At 48.5% G+C, this 23,453-nt stretch overlaps 1 protein-coding gene across 1 annotated transcript in view; it reads left to right on the plus strand.

Annotated features, from left to right (window-relative positions):
- The first annotated feature begins 17,359 nt into the window (after positions 1–17,359).
- Positions 17,360–23,453, plus strand: part of ABCB10 (ATP binding cassette subfamily B member 10) — a 244,031-nt gene continuing 237,937 nt past the window's right edge. The window contains 1 exon segment of the mRNA XM_029594183.1: positions 17,360–17,895. Within this exon segment, the coding sequence (XP_029450043.1) occupies positions 17,505–17,895 (391 nt within the window). The 5' untranslated portion in view covers positions 17,360–17,504.

Raw genomic sequence — 23,453 nt, forward strand, 5'->3', positions numbered from 1 at the left:
GGTAATCCTCTATACTGAAGTGCCCCTGCACTTTTAACTCGTGACAGTGACCCCTCCCAAGCCACACTAGTGTGCGTAGGGAAATGTCCCTCATTAGATGATCCGCTTGCAATCACCATCACAGTGGGATGTTGATCTCCACTGCTACCTGAAATCATACAGAGTTCTTCGACTTTGGACTCAAATGCATATGCAATGTGCGGCAAAGGGGATGCAAATGCGCCCTTGTCCATGGAACCACCTCCCACGTGGCTGCCATCAAGCTGCATAACTGTAGATAAGACCACACTGCCAGGCATATTGCTTCTGTCAATCACACATACATCATCAGTTCTGAATGTGGAACCCAAACAGGGACACCTGTCTTGCTTCATGTTGAAAACGAACACTTACGTATTCCAGTGTCTGGGATGGCTGTAGATTAACTCTTGGCCAAGTTCACCACCCAACCTCGTTCCTGCAGCAAGGAGATCACCTTGGGTGGGGCCTGAAAATTCTCTTTCATACCCTTGGCCTGAATTAGCCAATCGACGAAGTTTGGGTGGATCAGCATGCCATCCTCTCTCAATACTGCCACTACTAGCACCAGGACAGTTAAGGTTTGTGGGTTTCATGGAGCCTTGGCCTGAGGTGAGAGTTGTTACCACCTGTGGGGAGGAGCCCCACAGGTCTACACAATCAGAAGGTGAGGTCAGGTACAGGAGAGAATCTGGGGGGAGGTCCTGAGGAGCAGTGTGAGACACAGCAATGAGGAACCCCACAGTAAGCAGGTTAGGGTGGAGAGCAGTACCTGGGCAGAGACCTCAGAGAGGGTGGCGCTAGGCAGGCCCGATGAGCGGGAGCGCGAGGCAGGAAGTGTAGGAGGTACCCTGTAGAGACAACCCTGAGGGGCGGAGCTGCGTAGCGAGTAAGGTACTGGTGTGACGACATAGGCTAACTCGCAGAGCGGAGAAGCCCGAGTCAGGTCTCCAGGTAATGACGTAGACAACTGCGAGAAGCGGGGAAGTACCGGCAATCATCGGTGTTGGAAAGTAGGCACTGCCCTGAGGAGCAGGGAAGCACTGAGAGAGGGCTCCCGAGTGGTGAGAGCGTTCCCAGAGGCAACCCCGAGGAGCAGGAAGCCGACTGGCAGAACTCCTGGACGGCACAGGGTTAGATCGAGGAGCAGGGGAAGCCAGGAGACCGGGTCTCTGGAGAGAGCACACGTAGGCCCCCGAGGAGCAGCTACCTGAGCTAGGGTCCGAGAAGTCAACACAGGAGCTAGTACAGTAGCGATGCAACTCGTTGTCAAGTCTGCTAGCAGGGGAGAAGGCAGTGCTTAAGAACCCTGATCAAATGATGTCATCAGTCAGGGACGCCCCTGAAGTTCCCGTCATAGCAACTTCAAAAGAGGACCCGGTGGCACGCGTTCACGCCTAGGAAGGCCCGGAGTCTGTGTGAGTGGCAGCAGCATCCCAGTCGCCACCAGGAACCATGAAATACGCGGTGGTAGAGGATAGCCCCCACTGCGAGCAGGCCTGGAGAGGGAAGCAGGGCAGTACAAGACGTGAGTAGATGTGGTTGCAGCCGTCTGCGACCAACGGTCATAAGAGGGACCTTAGAAAAGGTTTGGGGTGTGGTGTCCAAACTGATGGGTAGCTCTCAAGTTATGTCGCCCCAAAACAGTGAAATACAGAAAACCATTAATGTTCCAGCCTGATGGGAATATACAGATATTCTTCTGACAACCCAGAGACTTAATAAACTCCCTTGACTGTACTGCTATTATCAGTGAGCGTATGATTTCCATGTGGGAACGAGTCACTTGCAAAAACCAACTGACTCCATTGAGATCCAGGATGGGACAAAAGAATATTGGCCTGAATTACCGTTTGGGACATGGGCCCTGGATCAGAGCTCACAGCCTCAGGAGTCCTGACAACATCCACTCCACTGTCTGTCTCTTCTGCGGAAAGCGGCAGGGACACACCACAAAAACATCCTAAGCAATGCTGAGAAACTCCAGAACAGTCATCTTATCTCCAGACCCCGCCAGACTTATGTGTTCTTGATGTGAAAAAAACACTCTGGCGGGCATTATTGTTTTGAATAAATTTACTTTCCAAGGCATTGGTCTTATTTTTGTTTTTTTCACATCTGTCGCTATTCTGGACTGATTAACGCTTTGCTTTTTGGGACCTTCCTTAACTGATCTTGAACCACCTCTGATTTAAAAAAAAATAAAAAAATAGAGAGAGACAGGTGACCCCTTACCTTCTGTTCCTGGGAGTAGGTAGGCACACCCTCCCACCCCAGAGTGATCATTAAAAGGGTTTGGATTATCTCGGCACCAATTCATCAGCTATAGCGGATACTCAACCCTGCTTAGCTTCCAAGATCAGATGAGATCAGGCTCATCTACGTGGAGAAGACATAGGGCACTGCCCTGAATTCAAATCAGACTCATCAACTTCCTGAGAGGCAAAGGTACAGCGATCCATTAGGGAGAAGCAAGAGGCCATCTGCAATTCAGTACTGCTGCCTCGAGGTTTGCTTGAGGAGAACTTCAATTCTCCTATCCTGTGCCTCCTTCAAACCACTCACCCTTCCACAGGGATAGTTGCCTGCTTGGTGATGATATTCATCACCACATCCACCTTCAGAAAGTGCAATTGCTCTCTCTCTCTCTCTTCCTGCTGATTCCAGAGGGGGTACAGTGCTACCAATAGCATCTGAGGCTATTGATTTGATTCAAGATCAATCAATTCTTGAATATCATCCATAATGTGTCACATAAGGAATCTCAAGGGAATCCTTGTTTGGCTTCAGCACCTGGCACCCCCACCATCATCAGTGCCTGGGCAATCCGAGCCGGCAACCTATCTCTATGAAAGAAACACATTGTGCTACACGGTTCCAATCCTGGAGGAATTTCTCATCCTCCAGGGAGTAAGGACTGCTTTCACCATCTGTGCCACTTGAGTCCCTCAGTGTGACCCATAGCAGTTGTAGACACACTCCGATGCTTACCTGTAGCACCAGGTGTGCGGGGATCCATACACTGCGATCCTGAACTCTTGGGCCTATCATATCAGCGACTAAACAAAAACTTTCAAGCGGGGCCTAGCCAAACGGCTGCTCAACCCAAGCTGTTTCGTGGCTGACTTGCACGTGGAAAAGCGCACAAACTCTGCCGCAGCCCATTCCAAAACCAGGGGGGCTTCAGTCCTGTGCCCACTCAGAAGCCTTCCCCCGCTGACTATCCAGTTAGGGGAGCCCAAAAACCAGGTGGCACCTCTGACTGGTCCCCCTCTGGACCCATTCTCGCATCATGCTAAGAAGGGTGGGCTCAGCATAAGCAGCCAGAGAAAATTCTCCCTGAGCCTCCAAGTTGGGGGGGGGGGGGGGGGGGGGGGGGACGACACCAAGCTGAGATGCTTGAATATGGCAAACAGTACAAAAATAACACCCGCTAGCAGCACTCTCCCAAAGGGTCTGACCACAGTGGTCCCAGCTGCACACCCGCACAAACAAGCATGGACAGAGCAGTCAAAAACAAGGCCTGTCCAATAAGCACCCCAAAATTATAGGTGCAAAACATGCAGCCCAGGTAGGCACCCACTAGAGCACCCACCAGAGGGTCCACACCTAGGTGCACACCTGGGCACGCAAGCACGGGCTGACTGTTTCGTGGCAGATGAGCGCAGAAAAGCACAGGAATGCTACTGTAGCCTACCGTGTGGCATCTAAGCAAAGCCTGAAAGAGGAACTAGCCAAAAAAGCTGCTCAACCTGCCAAATCTTCCCCAGCTCCCTCGGAATGGGAATGGACATTGGATCGGCGTGCTGAGGCTTGGCGATCAGAAGGGGCATGGAAATCCTTACTTTTGTTTTGTTTTTTTTTTAAACTGCTTACCTGAACTCGGCCCATCCTATATCTCCAGCTGTGGGGGGAGAAAGCAAAGGTCGTCATCACTGTGCTTGACTTCCTGCACCCACTAGTCTCTCAACTACTTTTTTTTTTTTTTTTTTACAGCTAAGTCTGTGCTGGAAAATCAGCTACTGGACCGAGGCACTCACTCAAGGGAGGGATCCACAGATATCAGCTCAGTAAAACTCGATTGGGGGAGGGACCGTACGCTATCACCAGAGGAGAGCAGGGTGAATCAATTCCCTTCTTCATTATATATACATACATACATATATATATATATATATATATTTATTTTTTTTTTATTATTATTAAAGATGACTTCAATTATAGCAACATAGTCTATTCTAAACCATTAAAGTTGGATATTTTCAATTCATCAGGTATATTAGACAAAGGCTTGTTTAAAAACCAAGTCTTAATTGCTTTCCAAAAGATGCATGACAAGAGCAAAGGGGGTAATGTGGTGGTGTTCAAAGCATGGCACAACGAGGCCCCCTTAAAACTGTCAATGGGGTAGGGCAGTGGAGTTAAACATTCAGAAAAGGCCAGAAGGGCAGACATTTAAACATAAGCCATGATTGTGTATTCTTTTATTAAAGCAGGGATAAGCACAACAAAGGAACCTCAACAAAAAAAATGGGCACATCAAGTAGTGGGGTGAATTGCAAGTCAAGTCATTCCTTTATATTATGGGCCAGGAATAGAGCAAAGAAAGGAATGAAAAACAGACAAGTGGCAATGTTGGTAAAGATCAGGAGGGAAGCCAAGAACAAAAAAGGGGATAGATCAAAGATGAGAAGAAAGGGAATAAAGATACCCACATAGTTTACTGTGCAGGAAGAGGCACAAATGACAAAGACTGAAATGGCAACCCAATGCAAAGGTTTATTTAGACCAGCAAAAGTTCATCTCGTAGGCGCTTCTGGTCTCTCATGTGTCGGCAGCTTAACAGACGGAAGAAGGATGATTAAAATAGGGGTGCTCAAGTGCTATTAGATAAAAGGGCAACTGGGCTGGTGGTGGGTATTAGTTTAAGTCAAACACCACTGGGTCACATATATCGGGTGGCTGAGGAGGTCTGAGCACAAGGTCAACAAGAATAAAGGTCCCAGGCTGGATCTGCCTAGCCTATATGTTAACTAATAAATGGTAGGAATAGCAGTGTGGCTGTCCCATTCACCTGAACATCTTGCCTGGATCAGCTTTAGGAGGGGCAAAAAGGTATATCAAAAAAAATGAGAATAATAGAAATGTCTCCACATCGGTGGGTGCTGCATTAAAGTGCATCAAGGCTTACTTCAGATAAAACCGGGTGGGCTTTTACGTAGAACTGCTTGGACAAGTTGATACTCTCCCTGAAAACAGCCATAGAAACAGCTGGGTTCAGTATGTATGTGGGAGGTGTGGGTAGGGGCCCAGTAAGGGGTTACTGGTCCCTACTAGGGCAGGCCCATACCAGCACTTAGGGGTAAGTTTGTTACAGGAGTGGGGGCTTTGGATAGGCCATTACATGAAGCCTGGTATTCTCATAGGACAAGCAGGATGGTAGTCCTCACATATGGGTGACATCATCAGGATGGAGTCCAATCATGGAAAACGTTTGTCAAAGTTTCCAGAACTTTGACTGGCCCCTACTGGGCATGCCCAGCATGGCACTAACCCTGCAGCCAGCAGGGGTCCCCCTTCAGTCTTCTTTTTTCCACGCAGCAGTAGCCTCACGGTAAAGGAGCACTGAAGAGATTCCTGACAGGAATTTTCCTCACAGAATTACTAAAAGTTAATTTGCCCCACAGGGGTCCCTCCTCTAACTTTTTTCAGACTGCGGTACTCCGGTAAGTGTTTACCCGTTCTCCGTCGATTACCGTCGAGTTTGGCCCTCGCGGCCTACTGGCCGTCAACCGTACCGCGGCTCGATTTTTGCCATGGCGTCCGGGTTCAGTCTGTGCCCGGACTGTACCCGCACCATGTCTATCACAGACCCCCATAAAGTCTGTGTAATGTGTCTAGGACGTGAGCACAATGTCTTGACCTGCACCAAATGTGTCCTAATGACACCAAAGGGTCGCAAGGCCAGAATGGAGAAGATGGAACTTCTCTTCCGTGCTCAAACCCTAACTCCGTCCATTGCATTGACGTACTCAGAGCCGGCACAGTCAACTTCGCGCCAGCATCGACCACCGGCCGGTGACCGCCCGGCATGGACTACTTCTTGGCCATCGACACCCTCTACTCCCCTTCAGGACCGAGGGGATCGCAGGGACAAACATCGCCATTGACACCGTAAGTCTCGGACCATCGAGGGAGCGAAATCATCGACCTCGCCATTGGCCGAGCCGCTGTCAAAGAAACCCCATACAGAAAAGGCACAGACCATTTCTGCGACCGGGTCACTGAGGCAATCCTCACCCGACAGGGGATCGAGAGCCGCGACTCTGCCTTTAACGGTGGTCCCTCTGGCTATGCCTCTGCCTCCCTCTTCTGTTCCCGAGCCGGGGCTGCTTGCTCCAGGTCTCTGAGAAGAACAGGACCGGATGGTTCAGGAGGCCATCTACAAGGCCATGCAACGACTTCAAGTTCCTCCGGCACCGCCTACAGAACCGATCATAGGAAAATTAGTTCTTACCTGTTAATTTTCGTTCCTGTAGTACCACAGATCACTCCAGACAGTGGGTTGAGCCCCCTTTCCAGCAGGTGGAGACAGACTAAAACTTGCAGGATGCCCTATATCAGGATAGAGCCTATCCTCTCACCCTTCAGTATATAATGTATGTCAAAGCATAAAACAAACCCAAGAATAGGATCAAGCAAGTAACCAAAAAGCTCAACGGAGCAACCATAGATTAATGTAGAAGCATGGTATACCTATACGCTCTTGCATAAACTTGGTATAAAATAACCACCAAGGCTTCCGGTATAAATGCTCAGTAATCTTGCACCAAGGAAAATATTTTATTTTATTTATTTAGGGATTTTTTATACCGACACTCATGATACCAATCATATTGTATTGGTTTACAATAAATATCTGTGCAATAACATTAACATCAACGTGAACAATAGGCGAAGAGAGAAAAGGTGAATGAAAGTTACACTTGAACTGGGAGGAGGAAAAGCCAGTCATGGCTAACATAGAAATAAATAATATCTAGTCTCAGAAATAAATAATATCTAATCATATACTTAGGACTATAATAATCACTTGTACTCAGGACTGAATATTATCAAATTTGTACTTAGTCTACAGCCCTAAGTATAGGAGACTATCAAATGTTCCTGACTAAGTAGTATTAGTTCATAAAACTCAGGACTGATTAATATAACATCAGAAGCTATGTCAGGGATGGGGAGCATCGACTGGCGGACCAAGGCGAGTTGTATCAATTGGGGAGGTCATAGATCAGGGAAGGCTTGTAGAAATAGCCAAGTCTTGAGTTTCTTTCTGAATGTCTGCAAGGTTCTTGTCTAAGGTCTGGGGGCATATTGTTCCAGATGGTTGGCGCTGCTGTCGAGAAGGATCGATCTTTGGTGGATGAGAGGTGTGTGAATTTGGCTGGGAGGGTGTGTAGCGCACCTTTGTATGCTTCTCTGATGGGTCTGGAAGAGAAGTGTAGCGTGAGTGGGTAGTGTAAATCGATGGGTGTTCTGTTGTAGATAGCTTTATGGATGATGGTGAGACACTTCACATATATGAAGATCTGGTAAGACACTTCACAATATTGTGAGACACTTCACAATATGAAGATCTGCAGTCCTGCAAGAAAACAAGCTTCAAGAGGACAGAAGACAGACAGGGAAGGGCGTCTGGACTGATCCGTGGTACTACAGGAACGAAAATTAACAGGTAAGAACTAATTTTCCTTTCCTGTACGTACCCGGATCAGTCCAGACAGTGGGATGTACCAAAGCTTCCCTAAACTGGGTGGGACCGAGACAGTCCCGCTCGAAGCACTTGCCGCCCAAAGGAACCGAACACCGGGGCATGGACATCCAGACGGTAGTGCCGAGCAAAAGTGTGCAGAGACGTCCAAGTGGCAGACCTGCAAATCTCCTGCAGGGAGACAGACTGACTCTCTCCGCCCACGAAGTAGCCTGAGAACGGAGAGAATGGACTTTCAGACCCTCAGGAAGCGGACGACCCTGACAAAGATATGCCGAGGAAATGGCTTCTTTCAACCACCGCGCAATCGTGGTCTTAGAAGCCTGTTTACCCCGGTTGGGACCACTCCAAAGGACGAAGAGATGGTCCGATATGCGGAAGTCATTGGTGACTTGAAGATACGAAGCAAGACTCGCTTGACATCCAGCCGACTGAGGTCACCCCAAGCCGTACCCGCAATCTCCTCCGGAGAGAACGCGGGGAGTTCTACCGACTGGTTGATGTGAAAGGCAGAGACAACCTTAGGCAAGAAGGAAGGAACCGTCCTGAGAGACCCCGAAATCAGAAAAACGCAAGAAGGGCTCCCGACAGGACAGCGCCTGAAGCTCGGAAATACGACGATCAGAGGAAATAGAGACTAGAAAGACAGTCAAGAGTAAGATCCTTGAGCGTAGCGAGGCGAAGAGGCTCAAAGGGAGCCGCACAGAAAGCACGAAGGACCAGGTTGAGACTCTAAGATGGACACGTGGCCCGGGAGGTGTCTAACCCCTCAGGAAACGAATCATGTCCGGGTGAGCAGCTAAGGCATGACCGTCCACCCTACCCAGGAGAGAGCCGAGTGCAGAGACTTGAACGCGTAAGGAACTGAAGGAGACCCCCTTAGTGACCCTTCTGAAGAAAAGAGAGAACCAAAGGGATCAAGGAGGAACGTGCCGGGACACCCGCCTCCGTACATGCGGACTCAAAGACCTTCCAGATGCACACATAGGCCAGAGAAGTCGACTGCTTCCGGGCTCGCAGCAGGGTGGAGATGACCTCCTCCCTATAACCTTTGCGCCTCAGGCGATGCCGTTCAAAAGCCAGGCCGCTAGACAGAAGCGATCAGCCTGGTCGAAAAATACAGTCCCCTGCCAGAGGAGACTAGGGAGATGATTAAGGCGCAGGGGCCCATCCACCGCTAGATTGAGATCCGCGAACCACGGCCTTCGCAGCCACTCAGGAGCAATGAGAAACACCGGACCCCGGTGGAGTTCGATTCTCCTGAGAATCTTTCCTACCAGAGGCCACGGGGGAAACACGTACAGAAGGACGTCTGCTGGCCAAGGGAGAGCCAGAGCATCCACGCCCTCTGCGCCGTGCTCCTGCCAGTGGCTGAAGAACGGATTGGCCTTGGCATTGCGCAGAGTCGCCATGAGGTCTAGATGAGGAGGACCCCACCTGTCCACTATCAGAGCCATGGCCGCGTCTGAGAGCTCCCACTCTCCCAGATCGAGCGACTGCCGGCTGAGGAAGGCTTGAACATTGTCTTTTCCCGCGATGTGAGAGGCCGCAAGGCACTGTAGGTGACGCTCCACCCAGGCGAAGAGGCGGCTGGCTTCTAAGGCTACCAGGGGACTGCGCGTGCCCCCTTGGCAATTGATGTAGGAGACTGTGGTGGAGTTGTCGGACAGGACTCGTACCACCTTGCCACGGATCAGGGGAAGGAACTCCTGAATGGCCAGGCAGACCGCCAAAGTTTCTAGTCGATTGATGTGCCAGCTCGACTGAGTCTGGGACCATGTCCCCTGGGTGGACTGAGAAAGGCAGACCGCACCCCATCCCAACAGGCTGGCGTCCGTGGTTACTATCGTCCACTGTGGAGCTTGAAGAGGCATCCCCTGCAGGAGATGAGGAAGAGACAGCCACCACTGTAGTAGTAGACTCCAAAAACGGAAGGCCTATGTGGAACTGCTCCGCCACTGGTTGCCAACGAGACAGCAAAGCTTTCTGTAACGGACGCATATGAGCAAAGGCCCAGGGGACCAGATCGATGGTAGAAGCCATGGAGCCCAGGACTTGGAGATAATCCCAGGCTGTCGGGGAAGATAGCGCAATCAGATTCTGGACCTGATCGATCAGCTTGAGGGCTTGCGCCCGAGGTAAGAATACCTTGCCTACTCGGGTGTCGAAGTGTGCTCCCAGAAATTCCAACTCCTGGGCGGGCTGAAGCTTGCTCTTGGAAAAGTTCACTATCCACCCGAGAGAGGCAAGGAGCTCCAAGATGCGATCCACCGCCTGCCGGCAAGAGGTCTCCGACTTGGCCCTGGTGAGCCAATCGTCCAGATAGGGATGGACGAGAATCCCCTCCCGGCGCAAGGCTGCCGCCACTACTACCTTCGAGAAGGTGCGAGGAGCGGTCGCGAGGCCGAAGGGGAGAGCTCGAAACTGGAAGTCCTGGTTGAGAATGTGGAATCGGAGATACTTCTGGTAGTTGCGGTGGATGGGAATATGAAAATATGCTTCTGCGAGATCGAGGGAAGCAAAGAACTCTCCGGGATGGACCGCCGCAATGACCGCCCATAGGATTTCCATGCGGAAGTGGGGGATCTTGAGGTCCAGGATTGGGCGGAAGGACCTGTCCTTTTTTGGCATGGTGAAGAAAATAGAATACTGGCCGGCGCCAATTTCCCCTTTTGGGACTGGGACCACCGCCCCCAGATCCAGAAGCTTGGAGAGAATCTAGACCACCGCGACCCTCTTGGCCCGGCCGCAAGGGGAGAACAGAAAGAGCTGGAAGTTCCCTGACGAGGTCGAAAGCGTACCCGTCTCTGATAATGTCAAGGACCCACTGATCTGACGTGATTTTGACCCATTCCTCGAAAAACAGGGAGAGGCGTCTGCCGAGGTAAGGGACCGAGGAATGGGTCGGCTGAACTTCACTGCGTGGCAGGTTTAGCGGTGTACGCATGGGCTGGCCCTCGCGAAAAGGCTGCCTGCCACGAAAGGACTGCGACCAGGACTGCGCACGAGAAGACCCCCTCGCAGCACCACCCCGCCCGTAAGAAGCGGAGCGACGCTGACCCCTGAAGTGAAAGCGAGAGGCCGCGAAGGACCGAGAAGACTTAGGGCGGTCCTCTGGAAGCTTATGGACCTTGTTGTCAGCCAAGGAGTCCATAAGCTTGTCAAGGTCCTCGCCAAAGAGCATCTTACCTTTGAAGGGAAACGTGCCCAGCTGGGTCTTCGAGGACTGATCAGCCGACCAGTGGCGTAGCCAAAGGAGCCGCCGGGCAGCCACTGCCGAAACCATCGCCTTCGCCTGCACACGGACCAACTCGTAGAGGGCGTCTGACACGTAAGCGATTACTGCCTCCAGACGTTCGGCTTGTTCTGCCTCACCTGGCGGAAGCTCCTGGGCGCAGAGTAACTGTTGGACCCACTGGAGGCCCGCCCGCATCATGAGACTGCTACAGCAAGATGCCCGAACCCCCAGGGCTAGGATGTCAAAGATGCGCTTCAGGTGAGCCTCCAGCTTACGATCTTGTGAATCCTTCAAGGCCGTGGAACCTTCCACCGGAATCGTGGTGTGCTTGGCCACTGCAGAAACATAAGAATCCACCGATGGATATCGCAACAGCTCTAAGCCCTCTTCCAGGAGGGGGATAGAGCTTATCCATCGCACGCCCCACCCGGAGCGCACCCTCAGGAGCCTCCCATTCCCGCAGGATAAGGAGCTTAAGCATGGGGTGGAAGGGAAAGGCCGGGGCCCGGAGCCCTCCCAAAACCGGGTTCATATCCTTAGGGAGTGAGGCCATGAGATTATCCACGGAGGAACTTTCCAGACCCAGCTCCTCCAAAACAAAAGGGAGGAGGGGCTCTAACTCCTCCTTACGAAAAAGACGAAGGGCTCTGGGGTCATCCCCCGAATCTGAGGAAGCAGCGTGGTCCAAGGACCTGGGGGGGGGGGGCACCCCCGGGACCACCCGAACTGGTCCCTGAGGCTCCGCGGCCGGTCCAGTGGTCATTGGCGCTGAACGAGGGATTTTTGGCGGGGGGGGGGGGGGTGGTCTTTCATCCAGCTCATGCAGGCTAGCTAGATAAGATTTGTGCATGAGGATCAGGTCCTTCTGGATCTCCTTAAGAAGAACTGGGAACATCCTGGCTCCATTGCTCTAGTACACAGGAAAGCTGACACTACCTATTTGGTGCAGTCAGCTCCAGGTTTTCAGAAATCACAACTCGATCACTACTCTGTTGTGGTTGAGTTTGCACAGAAGAGAGCGAAGAGGTTAAAGCCTCACTCTTCTGTTCCCCCTGGCACGGAACGGAAGTTCCTAGATACCATTGGTCGCCGAGTCTTCCAAGGGTCAATGCTCAACTCCCGAATTGCCACCTATCAGCTTTATATGACCCAATATAACAGGGTCATTTTTAAGCAGACACAGGACTTCTCGGACTCCCTGCCTCAGCAATTTCAAGAACAATTACAAACCCTAGTAAACAAGGGCTTTTGAGGCAAGCAAACATGAGATCAGAAATCTTATGACATCTTTGATACTTCTACTAGAGTAGCTGCAGCTGCTATTTCGGCGAGACGGTGAACCTGGCTCTTCTGACCTTCGCCCTGAAGAACAAGACAAGTTATCCGACCTGCCTTGTGTCGGAGATAATCTGTTTGGCGAACAGATTCAATGGACGGTGGCGGAACTAAAGGACCAGCATGAGCCCCTAAGAGCTCTCTCTGATGCCTTCCGACTTCTCTTCAAAACAGCCCTTCAGAAAGGACTCTAAGAAGTCCTTCCACCCAAAGGTCTTACCCGCCACCAACCAGATCCCGTGCCACGAGACCTTATCAAAAACTGCAGTCTCATCAAACACGTAAACAAAAGCCACAAGCAGGGCCTCCTTCAGGGTTTTGACTTTCCCCTAGAGAGCAGCAGCCAGACCCCTCTGCATCACATACCAGTGGGAGGTCGATTGTGCCACTTCTACAACATATGGCACTCAATCACCTCCAACCAATGGGTATTGGCAATAATTGCTCAGGGTTACCATCTGAACTTACTTTCCGTACCACCGGACTCCCCACCTGTACCAATTTGGAGAACATCCGATCACTCCATTCTTCTGGATTAAGAGGTCTCCCTCCTCCTCCAGTCCAAAGCAATAGAACCCGTACCATCCTCTCAGCACGGCCTAGGGTTCTATTCCCGGTACTTTCTAATCCCCAAAAAAATCGGGAGGCGCCTGTCCTATTCTGGACCTACATGCCCTCAACACGTACCTCCAGCGAGAAAAGTTCAAGATGGTCACTTTGGGCTCGCTTCTACCTCTTCTACAAAGAGAAGACTGGCTCTGCTCTCTGGACCTCCAGGATGCATACACTCATATTGCGATAACTCCAGCTCATCGCAAATACCTGAGGTTTCTAGTAGGCCCCAAGACTATCGAGTGCTTCCATTTTGCCTAGCGTCTGCGGCATGAGTCTTTACAAAATGCCCCGTAGTCGTCGCAGCCTTCCTCAGAACCCAAGGTGTTCATGTCTATCCCTACCTGGACGATTGGTTAATCAGGGCTCCCACTCAGCAAGCTGCTCTGTCGTCCCTCAATCTAACCTTACACACTCTAATTTCATTAGGATTTCTCGTCAACTACGACAAATCCTACTTAGTCCCATCTCAAACCTTGTCGTTCATTGGGGCAGACTTTGACACCTTACCGGCAAAGGCTTTCCTGCCTCGACAACGAGCACTGACTCTTGCGTCTCTTGCTCACCAGCTGCAGTCTCAGCACTCCGCGACTGCACGCCAATTTCTTGTCCTCCTGGGACACATGGCGTCCTCAGTCCATGTCACACCAATGGCTCGCTTGGCCATGAGACTCATGCACTGGACTCTGAGGTCTCAATGGACTCAATCCATTCAGCCCCTGTCGACCATTGTCCACTTCACCGACTCACTCACTCACACCCTTCCAGGCTCCAGACCCTCAAATCACTCTCACAACCAACGCTTCCAATCTCGGTTGGGGAGCCCACATGGTCGATCTGCAGACACAAGGATCTTGGTCTCCAGAGGAAGTCAAACACCAAATAAATTTCCTGGAACTTCGAGCAATCAGATATGCTCTCAGGGCATTTCAGGATCGCCTCTCAAATCAAGTCATCCGGTGGCCATGTGTTACATCAACAAGCAGGGAGGCTCGGGCTCCTTCCGTGTCAGGAAGCTGCGCAGATTTGGAAGGAAGCTCTGTCCCATTCGATGTACCTCAAGGCCACCTTGTTGCCGGAAGTGGACAATGTGCTGGCAGACAAGCTATGTCGCGTCTTTCAACCGCACGAGTGGTCTCTCAACCCCTCGGTGGTGAACTCCATATATATATAGAAACATAGAAATGACGGCAGAAGAAGACCAATCGGCCCATCCAGTCTGCCCAGCAAGCTTCATACTTCTTTTTTCTCATACTTATCTATTTCTCTTAGCTCCTAGTAACCTTTGGTTCTATTTCCCTTTCACCCCCACCATTAATGCAGAGAGCAGGGATGGAGCTGCATCCAAGTGAAATATCAAGCTTGATTAGTTAGGGGTAGTAACCGCTGCAATAAGCAAGCTACACACATACTTATTTATTTACCCAGACTGTTATTCAGCCCTTATTAGTTGTTTTTCTTCTCCCCTGCCGTTGTAGCAGAGAGCTATGCTGGATATGCGTGAAGTATTAGTTTTACTTCTCCCCTGCCGTTGAATCAGAGAGCTATGCTGGATATGTATGAACTATTAGTTTTACTTCTCCCCTGCCATTGAAGCAGAGAGCTATGCTGGATATGCGTGAACTATTAGTATGCGTCCCCACAAAACTGCAAAGTGGAGTACTGCTCTCTCATTTGCAGCAAACTCAGCCCGGAGACCCATTCTCCCGCTCATGGGCCACCTGCTCTGCTCTACGCATTCCCTCCACTTCCTCTTCTCTCGAAGACTCTCGTGAAGTTACGTCAGGACAAGGGAACCATGATCCTGATAGCCCCTCACTGGCCAAGCCAAGTGTGGTTTCCTCTACTTCAGGATCTCTCCATCCGCAGGCACATTCCCTTGGGAATGTCCATGCCGTCAGGCCTTGTCCCTGACGGCATGGATGTTGAAAGGTTAATCCTTCAGCCACTTAACCTTTCTGAACCAGTTTCCCGTGTCTTGATTGCTTCACGGAAGCCTTCCACGAGAAAAGCTTACTCTTACAAATGGAAAAGGTTCATGTCATGGTGCTCTTCTTAGTCCCTTGACCCCTTTTCCTGTCCAATCCCGAAGTTTCTGGACTATCTCTGGTATCTATCAGAGTCAGGTCTTAAGACTTATTCCATCAGAATGCATGTCAGTGCGGTAGCCGCCTTCCATACAGGGGTCGGGGTTGTCCATGTATCAGTACAACCCCTTGTAACACGTTTTTTGAAGGGCTTGCTCCACATCAAGCCTCCGCTACGTCCTCTGGCCCCTTCTTGGGACCTTAATCTGGTTCTGGGTTGGCTCATGAAACCACCATTCGAGCCTCTTCACTCTTGTGAACTTCGATATCTCATATGGAACGTGATTTTCCTTTTGGCAATCACTTCAGCTTGCAGAGTTAGTGAATTGAAGGCTTTAGTTACCTATCCGCCTTACACTAAACTGCAGGACCGGGCGGTACTCCGCACTCACCCGAAATTCTTACCTAAGGTAGTTTTGGATTTTCATCTCAATCAATTCGTGATACTACCTACCTTTTTTCCCAGGCCCCATGCCAATCCAGGAGAACAGGCTCTGCATACCCTTGACTGTAAATGGGCTCTAGCATTCTACCTAGACCGTTCAGCTGCCCACAGGGAAAGCACTCAATTGTTCGTCTCTTTCCACCCTAACAAAGTGGGGAAACTTGTGGGTAAGCAGACTCTCTCCTCCTGGTTGGCGGACTGCATATCCTTCTGCTATCAGCAAGCGGGCATTCCATTTCAAGACCGTGTCAAAGCACACTCTGTGAGGGCCATGGCAACTTCCGTAGCACACCTACGATCGGTGCTGCTTCCTGACATTTGCAGGGCTGCCACCTGGAGTTCTCTCCACACCTTTGCAGCCCACTACTGCTTGGACAAAGCCGGAAGACAAGATTCCATCTTCGGCCAGTCTGTCCTTCGTAACCTCTTTACAACGTGATGTACCAACACCCTTCCGCCTGCCCAGTGGGGTTCAGGATGCCCTCTACCAAATTCCACCCCAGTTGTTGTGCCTGTTGCATGCCTTTGGGTACATTTGGTGCATGCTCGGACATCCTCAGCTCGGTGCTCTGTGCAAAATGGCAGGATGTTATTCCTCACAAAAGCCGCCCGCTGCCCTGTGGTTTTGGGTTCATAACGTTTATTTTATTTTTCAGCATTGCCTGTAGCTTTTAAACAAGACTGAATGGGGACCCCTGGCTGCAGGGTTAGTGCCATGCTGGACATGCCCAGTAGGGGCCAGTCAAAGTTCTGGAAACTTTAACAGAAGTTTTCTGTGATTGGGCTCCATTCTGATGATGTCACTCATATGTGAGGACTAACATCCTGCTGTCCTGTGAGAACACCTGTTACAGGTAAGCAACATTTGCTTAAGGACACCTAAGACCAGGGCAGGGGTGGTCTGAGTAGGCCTAAAAGAGGCCTAGGCAAATGTGTTAATGTGATACAGGCCAGGATAAATGGTAGTCTGTGCAAAAGTGGACTACATGAAATCCCACGATAACATAATACAGGTGTTCTTGGGAAGCCTAAAGGAGGCCAGGTAAAGCCACAAAGGGTGGCATCAAAAGGCTGCAAGGATGGTCGGGGGTAGGTGAGGCAGCAGCACACTGCTAGAAACAAGCACACTGCACAGAGCAGCAGTCACCATGCCCATCCCAGTGTAGACTGCAGCTGGCGGTCAACTTTCAAGGTACGTAAAATTGGAGGGCAGCCACCTCACTTAGGTGTCTATGATGGTGGTGCTGGTGGGGCATAGAGTAACAGTGTTGCGAGTCCATTGTTAGCCACTGCCCTTTGATGTAGTTACCAGTGTTATGTGAAGATGTTAAGGCTGTGGCTGTTTTCATCCACTCAATGTTGTGCTTCTGGAATGTAAAAGAAATGTTCGTATTGGTGAATTGAAGGAAGTTGGGAAAAAGAAAGGGGGGAGTGGAGGGGTAATAACTGCGAAAGATATAGAATGCCCTAGTTATACATTGACTATACTGCTAAAAGCCATAAGGGGAAAAAAAAAAAGGCCCGGCTCCCTAAACAGTCGTGCACAGTAACTGAGAAAGGGGGGGGGGAAAAAGGCTGGTTTTTACCAATGCCACAATTTGTAAGTCCATAGCTAATGCACTATCCACTATTCGTCCCAAGTTAAAGATCAGTGTTAGATCCCATCTATCATGGGGAACTGTAAGAGAGAGGGAGTCAGGCCCGGGGCTGAGTGAAGAAAGTAGCATAACTTGAAAACAGACATCCTTCTTTGGCTCTCTAGGACAGGCACGGCTGTGGGAACAGAGAGAGAGAGAGAAACAGGGTATGTATGAGTGTCTTCCTCCCCCTCCAGGGCAGGACTGTGGCTACGGGTGGGGCTAGCTCTGTCCCCACCTGCCACTGCAGATAACCGATAATGACTCGGCAGAAAGCCGGGCGCTCCTCGCTGGAGGCGGCGAGGACTCGCTGAACTCGCTGCTTTTCGGACGTGGGGAGAACCAGCTCCTCTCTCAGACCATGGCGTATTCCCGCTGCCGCCGCCTGCTGCTGCTTCCTCTCCTCCAGTCCGCCTCTAGACGCCGGCCTGGGATACGATTCACCACCACGCGGCCTTGGCTGCCTGCAGCCTCCCCGGAGCTCGGCTCGCCTCCGCTCCTGCAGTGTTGGGCAGTGCAGCGGAGAAATATCTGCTCATCCTCCGCTGCCCCTCTCCTCCTCCTCCGCTCCTCTAGCCCTGGCAGTTGGGGGGGGCGGCAGCAGTGGCGGGCGAATGGGGGCTCGCCGAGCTCGCAGTCCGATGGAGAAGGAGGAGGAAGCAAGGGCGGCCCCATGCGCAGGGACGCGATGACACCCCAGGATGTCAAAAGGCTGCTGGCCCTGGCTCATCCCGAGCGCTGGAGAATGGCAGGTAATCCGACCCGGTGAAGGAGAGGTGAGCTGGCCCCAGAGAGGGATCTGTGCTCACTGGAGATGAGGCAGAGGCTGCATTCGGAGGTGCAGCATGGGGGAGGGCAGAGCACTCACTCTCAAACGCTTCAAACTGATCTGCCATGCCAAATATTACCACCTTTACCCCTCCCCCACCTCACAAAACTAAGACAAAACCCAGGCACCCGGCACCACTCGTTCTCCCCACTCTAATTCCCCACGCCCCCTTTCCCTCCCCTAATAAGCACTGGGACATCTGTTCAAAATCCACAGTTTTATTCATTTCCCATAACCTAACACATTAACTCCTGATTTTGCAATAGAAACAAAACAGTGAAAGGTATAGACCACAGCTTTCAATAAGTATTACCAAACGAAAATTCCCATACCTGTGTTTATGCAGCACTCACGCTGAGGAAACGTTTTTCTTTTGTTATCAATACCACCTTTTCCACCATTATTTTTTTTTTTTCGCTTCCTATGGGTTTTTTTTTCGCTTCCTATGTTTTTTTTATTGGTTTCCCCATGTTATTTGTAAACCGGTACGATAAGACCTGTCTTGAGCATCGGTATATTAAAAGAACCTAAATAAAAATAAATAAATTATTTATTATTTATATACACATAAGAACATAAGATATGCCATACTGGGTCAGACCAAGGGCCCATCAAGCCCAGTATCCTGTTTCAAACAATGACCAATCCAAGTCACAATAGATCACAAGCTACTTTTGCTTATTAATTACACTCATAGCAGTTTATGGCTTTATCCTCTAGGAACTTATCCAAACCTTTTTTAAACCCAGTTACACTAACTGCTGTAACCACATCATCTGGCAATGAATTCCACAGCTTAACTAGCAGGCCGATACAGTAAAGTTTGCGGGAAAGCAGGCGAGCGCACAGGCCACTCTCCTGTGCGCGCGATTCACTAAAAAAGAATATTCAAATTAGGGCTCACAGTAAAAAGAGGCGCTAGGGACACAAGTGCGTCCCTAGTGCCTCTATTTTGACAGGAGCAGCGGCTGTCAGCGAGTTTGACAGCTGACGCTCAATTTTGCTGGCATCGGTTCTCAAACCCGCTGACAGCCATGGGTTTGGAAACCGGACACCAGCAAAATTGAGCGTCCGGTTTTCAAGCCGCGGGCTGATTTAAAAAAAAAAAATTTTTTTTAATTATTTTTAACTTTTGGACCTCCAACTTAATATCGCCATGATATTAAGTTGGAGGGTGTACAGAAAATCAGTTTTTACTGCTTTTCTGTGCACTTTCCCGGTGCCGGCAGAAATTAACGCCTACCTTTGGGTAAGCGCTAATTTCTGAAAGTAAAATGTGCGGCTTGGCTGCACATTTTACTTACTGAATCGCGCGGGAATAACTAATAGGGCCATCAACATGCATTTGCATGTTGCGGGCGCAATTAGTTTCCGGGGGGTTGGACGTGCGTTTTCGACTCGCTATTACCCCTTACTGAATAAGAGCTAGTGCGTCAAACGCGGGTCCAAATGCGGGTTAACAGTGCGCCCCACTGATCTTTGTAGACTTCTATCATATCCCCCCCCATGGTTGTCTCTTCTTCAAACTGAACAGCCCTAACTTATTTAGCATTTCCTCATAGGGCACCTCTTATGCCTTCATCAAGCCATGCCATCCAAGATGTTCAGGGATGGGACAACTGTACTGTGCTGCCCCCACATTTGTTGTTTATTATTCCACGACTCCCCAGGCCAGCTGGACCTCGGCTTGTGCAGGATCCCGGCCTTGGGGTTATTTATTCTTGCCTTATATTGCGCTTTCCTACTTTATTTATTTATTTAATAACTTTTATATACCGACGAACGTTGGGAACATCTCATCGGTTTACATGGAACAGAACTTAGCAACAGGCTTTACAATTATTGCATAATTATATAAGGAACATTAAAAACATACAAATAACAGAGAAGCTTATACAAGTAGAAATTAGCTAAAGGGGTATGTGAAAGAGGTTATCTAAGCGGGGGGGGGGGGGGGGGCGGGGAAATTTTGATATATAGGAGGGTATCAACAATTAAAGGAGGAATATATACACGTGAATGGGAACATACTTGGGGGCTACTCACAATGTACTAAACATTAACGAATTGGGAAATGTTTCTACCATGTTACTCTGCAGTTATTCACATTGTTAATTGTAAACCTGGTTGATGTGATTCATATCATGAAACTCGGTATAATAAAAATAATAAATAAATTAATTAATTAATACCCACCACCAGGCCAGGTGCCCACTATCTAATTGCATTTGAGTGTCCCCATTTTCATCTTTCTTTTGGCTGGTGAGCTACTGCCACAGGAGGGACCAGTAACCCCTTACTAGGGCCCAACCCCCCACCCCATGTATGATTTTTTTGTAAACTTCAATTGTCATCTGAAAATTTAAATTGAAAATGACCAAAGCCATGTCTGTTAGGTGGTTCCCATCCTTCCTAACTAAACTTTCCCATTGGGATATTATTTTCCCATGCTCTATTTGTGCTTCTTTCAGCTCCCCCACATGACTGCTTACTTCTTTGTTCACTTTTTTCTGTCTTTCTCTATTCCTTTGTTACTCTTGGCCCCTTACCATACTAATTAACTATGCTTCCTTTTATTGTTATCATCTTTATTGCTTTTTGTGTTACCAAATCGTTACCGGTACTATCAGGCTTAGTTGCACCTTGGCCATCTGCAAATGCTCAGGCATTAGCCTGTTTCTCTTTCATTCCTCTTCACTGTATCCATTTTACAATTGTCTTTTCCTGAGGTATACTCAGTCCTTGGCCGCCTGATCATATCCATGCTCTTTTCCTTGCCCAATGTAAAAGGCATGACCTACAACGACCATTTTTTGGGCCAATGTTCAAAGCTGTCCTTTGTTCCCCCACAATACAATAATTAATTTAAGATAGCACATTCATTTCCCATATTGCTCACCCCTCAAAAAAACCTTTTGGACCTGTCCTATTCCCAGTATCTACTTTGTTGCATCTGCCTATGTTCCATGTCCAAATCCTTAGCCAGTGATGTGGCCCCAATCCCAACAGAGTGTTTCCTATAACCCTTGGTGTCCTTACTTGCTATGTCAAGGCAGCTTGACAACACTTTCTGGAACTGGAACTGCGAAAGTGCTGTCCCAACTTTGTGTTTAAAATTGGATCCTCCACCAGAGGCCTCAATTTGTACTCCCCACAAGCTGAACTGGGCATAATATTTCATCCCATGCCTGTCATAGTATTACTTTTGCATTTTCTATCTGATTTTGGATCACCTCTACCTAGTCTTTTCCTGAATGCACATTTCTTGCTATCGCTGAACCATAGGTTTTAAAACAAGTTTATAGCACAACAACTGTGCATACAGCACAACATACTAGCTTGTAGTGCACAAATTTGAACTTGGCTTATAAAAAGTTGCACAGAAAGAAAATTTGAGGGAACATTGATTACGACCTCACTAACTCTAAATGTCCCAAAGTATCTGATTAGGAATGCTTCTCCAAATAGTTCAGCCTCATAGCTATTTCATATTGTCTCAAGCAGGATCTCCATCCTTTTTCCCCAGATGCTTGTCATTATGCACTTTGAATGCTTCTTCCATTATTTGCTTTATCATGAATGCCCCAGTGGTTGCCCTAATGGTGCATTAATTTGCATCTCGTGTCACAAATAGCAACGCTTTGCCCCCTTGATCTTTTATGCATCTTTCAAAAAATAATTGACTTTTCTTTTTTAAAACCAGCCTTACTTAATTGACCTGCTGCATTGAATATGGTTCCACCCAGGTTTTGTTATTAATTTATATTGTTGCTATTACTGAAATTATTTTTAGACTTGCACTTCTATAAAACTTTTCCCTGCTTATGCATATCTCATTGTATTGTACTCATATTTTTTATTTTAAACCCCTTTGATTCCAAGTTATTGAAACCTCTCTCAGCTTTTCTGGTAGTGGCAACATAGCCAACCTACCATAGGACCTAAAACCATGATCAGAATAGATTGATCCCCCCCCCCCCCTCCCCCTTGAGTGGTTATGAAAACCCTATGTTTAACCACCTAATTTAATTTTCTCCTAGACCTTCCAGTTGCCCTTCCATACACTTTCTGTTTTACTGAGTGTTACTGCACCAAGAAAAATCTCAGACCCTCCTTCACCATTTTGGGTTCTTCATGGCTCACCCCTCTGCCTTAGATGCTATCACCTGTGTAAACAGATGACCTTTTGCTGTAAGATGCAATTATTCTAAAACATGTCAAACCCATATCTTGATGCAGTTATAGCAGCATGCCTGAATATGGGGAAGGGATTTTAATCTACCTTTGTTAATGTGCAGTTTATTATTATGTAGAGCGGTGGTCCCCAACCCTGTCCTGGGGGCCCACCAGCCAGTCGGGTTTTCAGGATATCCACAATGAATGTGCATGAGAGAAAATTTGCATGTTAAGGAGGCAATGCATGCAAATTTTCTCTCATGCATATTCATTGTGAATATCCTGAAAACCCGACTGGCTGGTGGGCCCCCAGGACAGGGTTGGGGACCGCTGATGTAGAGCAGCAAATGGGGGAGGGGAGGCCTTGGTTTGACCTCAGTTACACTGTATTAACCTGAGCCAGACTTTGAAATGCTGCTTCATTCCCCTTGCCCGTAGTGTAGGCAACTTGCAACCTCAGCTCTGAAAATGACTGAGTATTCCTTATCCGCAATCATGGTATCTAAGTAGGATTAATCTTTTTTTTTTTTTTTTTTTTTTTTATTCTTTATCATTTTTGCTTTACAAATTGGAAATATAAACCATTGTCACAATTAGATAAATCATATAATCTTTACAATATACTTTCTCTATCAAGATAAATAAACAATCATTACAAATTTATCCAATTTGTACTTTCAAAAGAAAAAAAGAAATCAGTGAGAGGACAAGGAAAAATTCAAAGGAGAAAAACAGGAAATTCACCAACTTATTAGGGCAATAGCATAGATTTAAACCGGTACATTATGTAAATTAAGACCTCTCCCCATTTTGAGGAATTGTTGAAGAGGTGGTTGGTTTCCGAGCTTCGACAAACTGATGTAATTGATCTGACTGAAAAAATATAAAGGACTCTTCCCCCCTTTTTAAGATACATTTACAGGGATATCGTAAGGTAAAAGAGAAACCTAATGAGATAACACTTTTTGACTTAGGGATAAAAATTCCTTCCTCTTGATCTATCACTTGGGCCAAATCAGGATATATTCTAACTGGCAGACCATAAAACAATACAGGAAATTTCCTAAAAAAGGATCTCATAACATTATTTACTTCTTGGACAGCAATAAAGGATACCAACAAAGTGTTTCTATCTAATATATCCAAGTTTGAATTTTCTAAGAAATTGGTCAAATTTGCGGGTATAGAAACAGCAACAGCTGTCCCTGTAGCAGAAGCCCTCTTATTTAAATGTCACAAGAATTTATTGAGGGAATATTATCTTGAGGAAATCAGAGTGCTTCTGTCAGGAACTTCTTCAAAGTA

This window comes from Rhinatrema bivittatum, chromosome 3 (genome assembly GCF_901001135.1).
Source record: "Rhinatrema bivittatum chromosome 3, aRhiBiv1.1, whole genome shotgun sequence".
NCBI classification, from domain to species: domain Eukaryota; kingdom Metazoa; phylum Chordata; class Amphibia; order Gymnophiona; family Rhinatrematidae; genus Rhinatrema; species Rhinatrema bivittatum.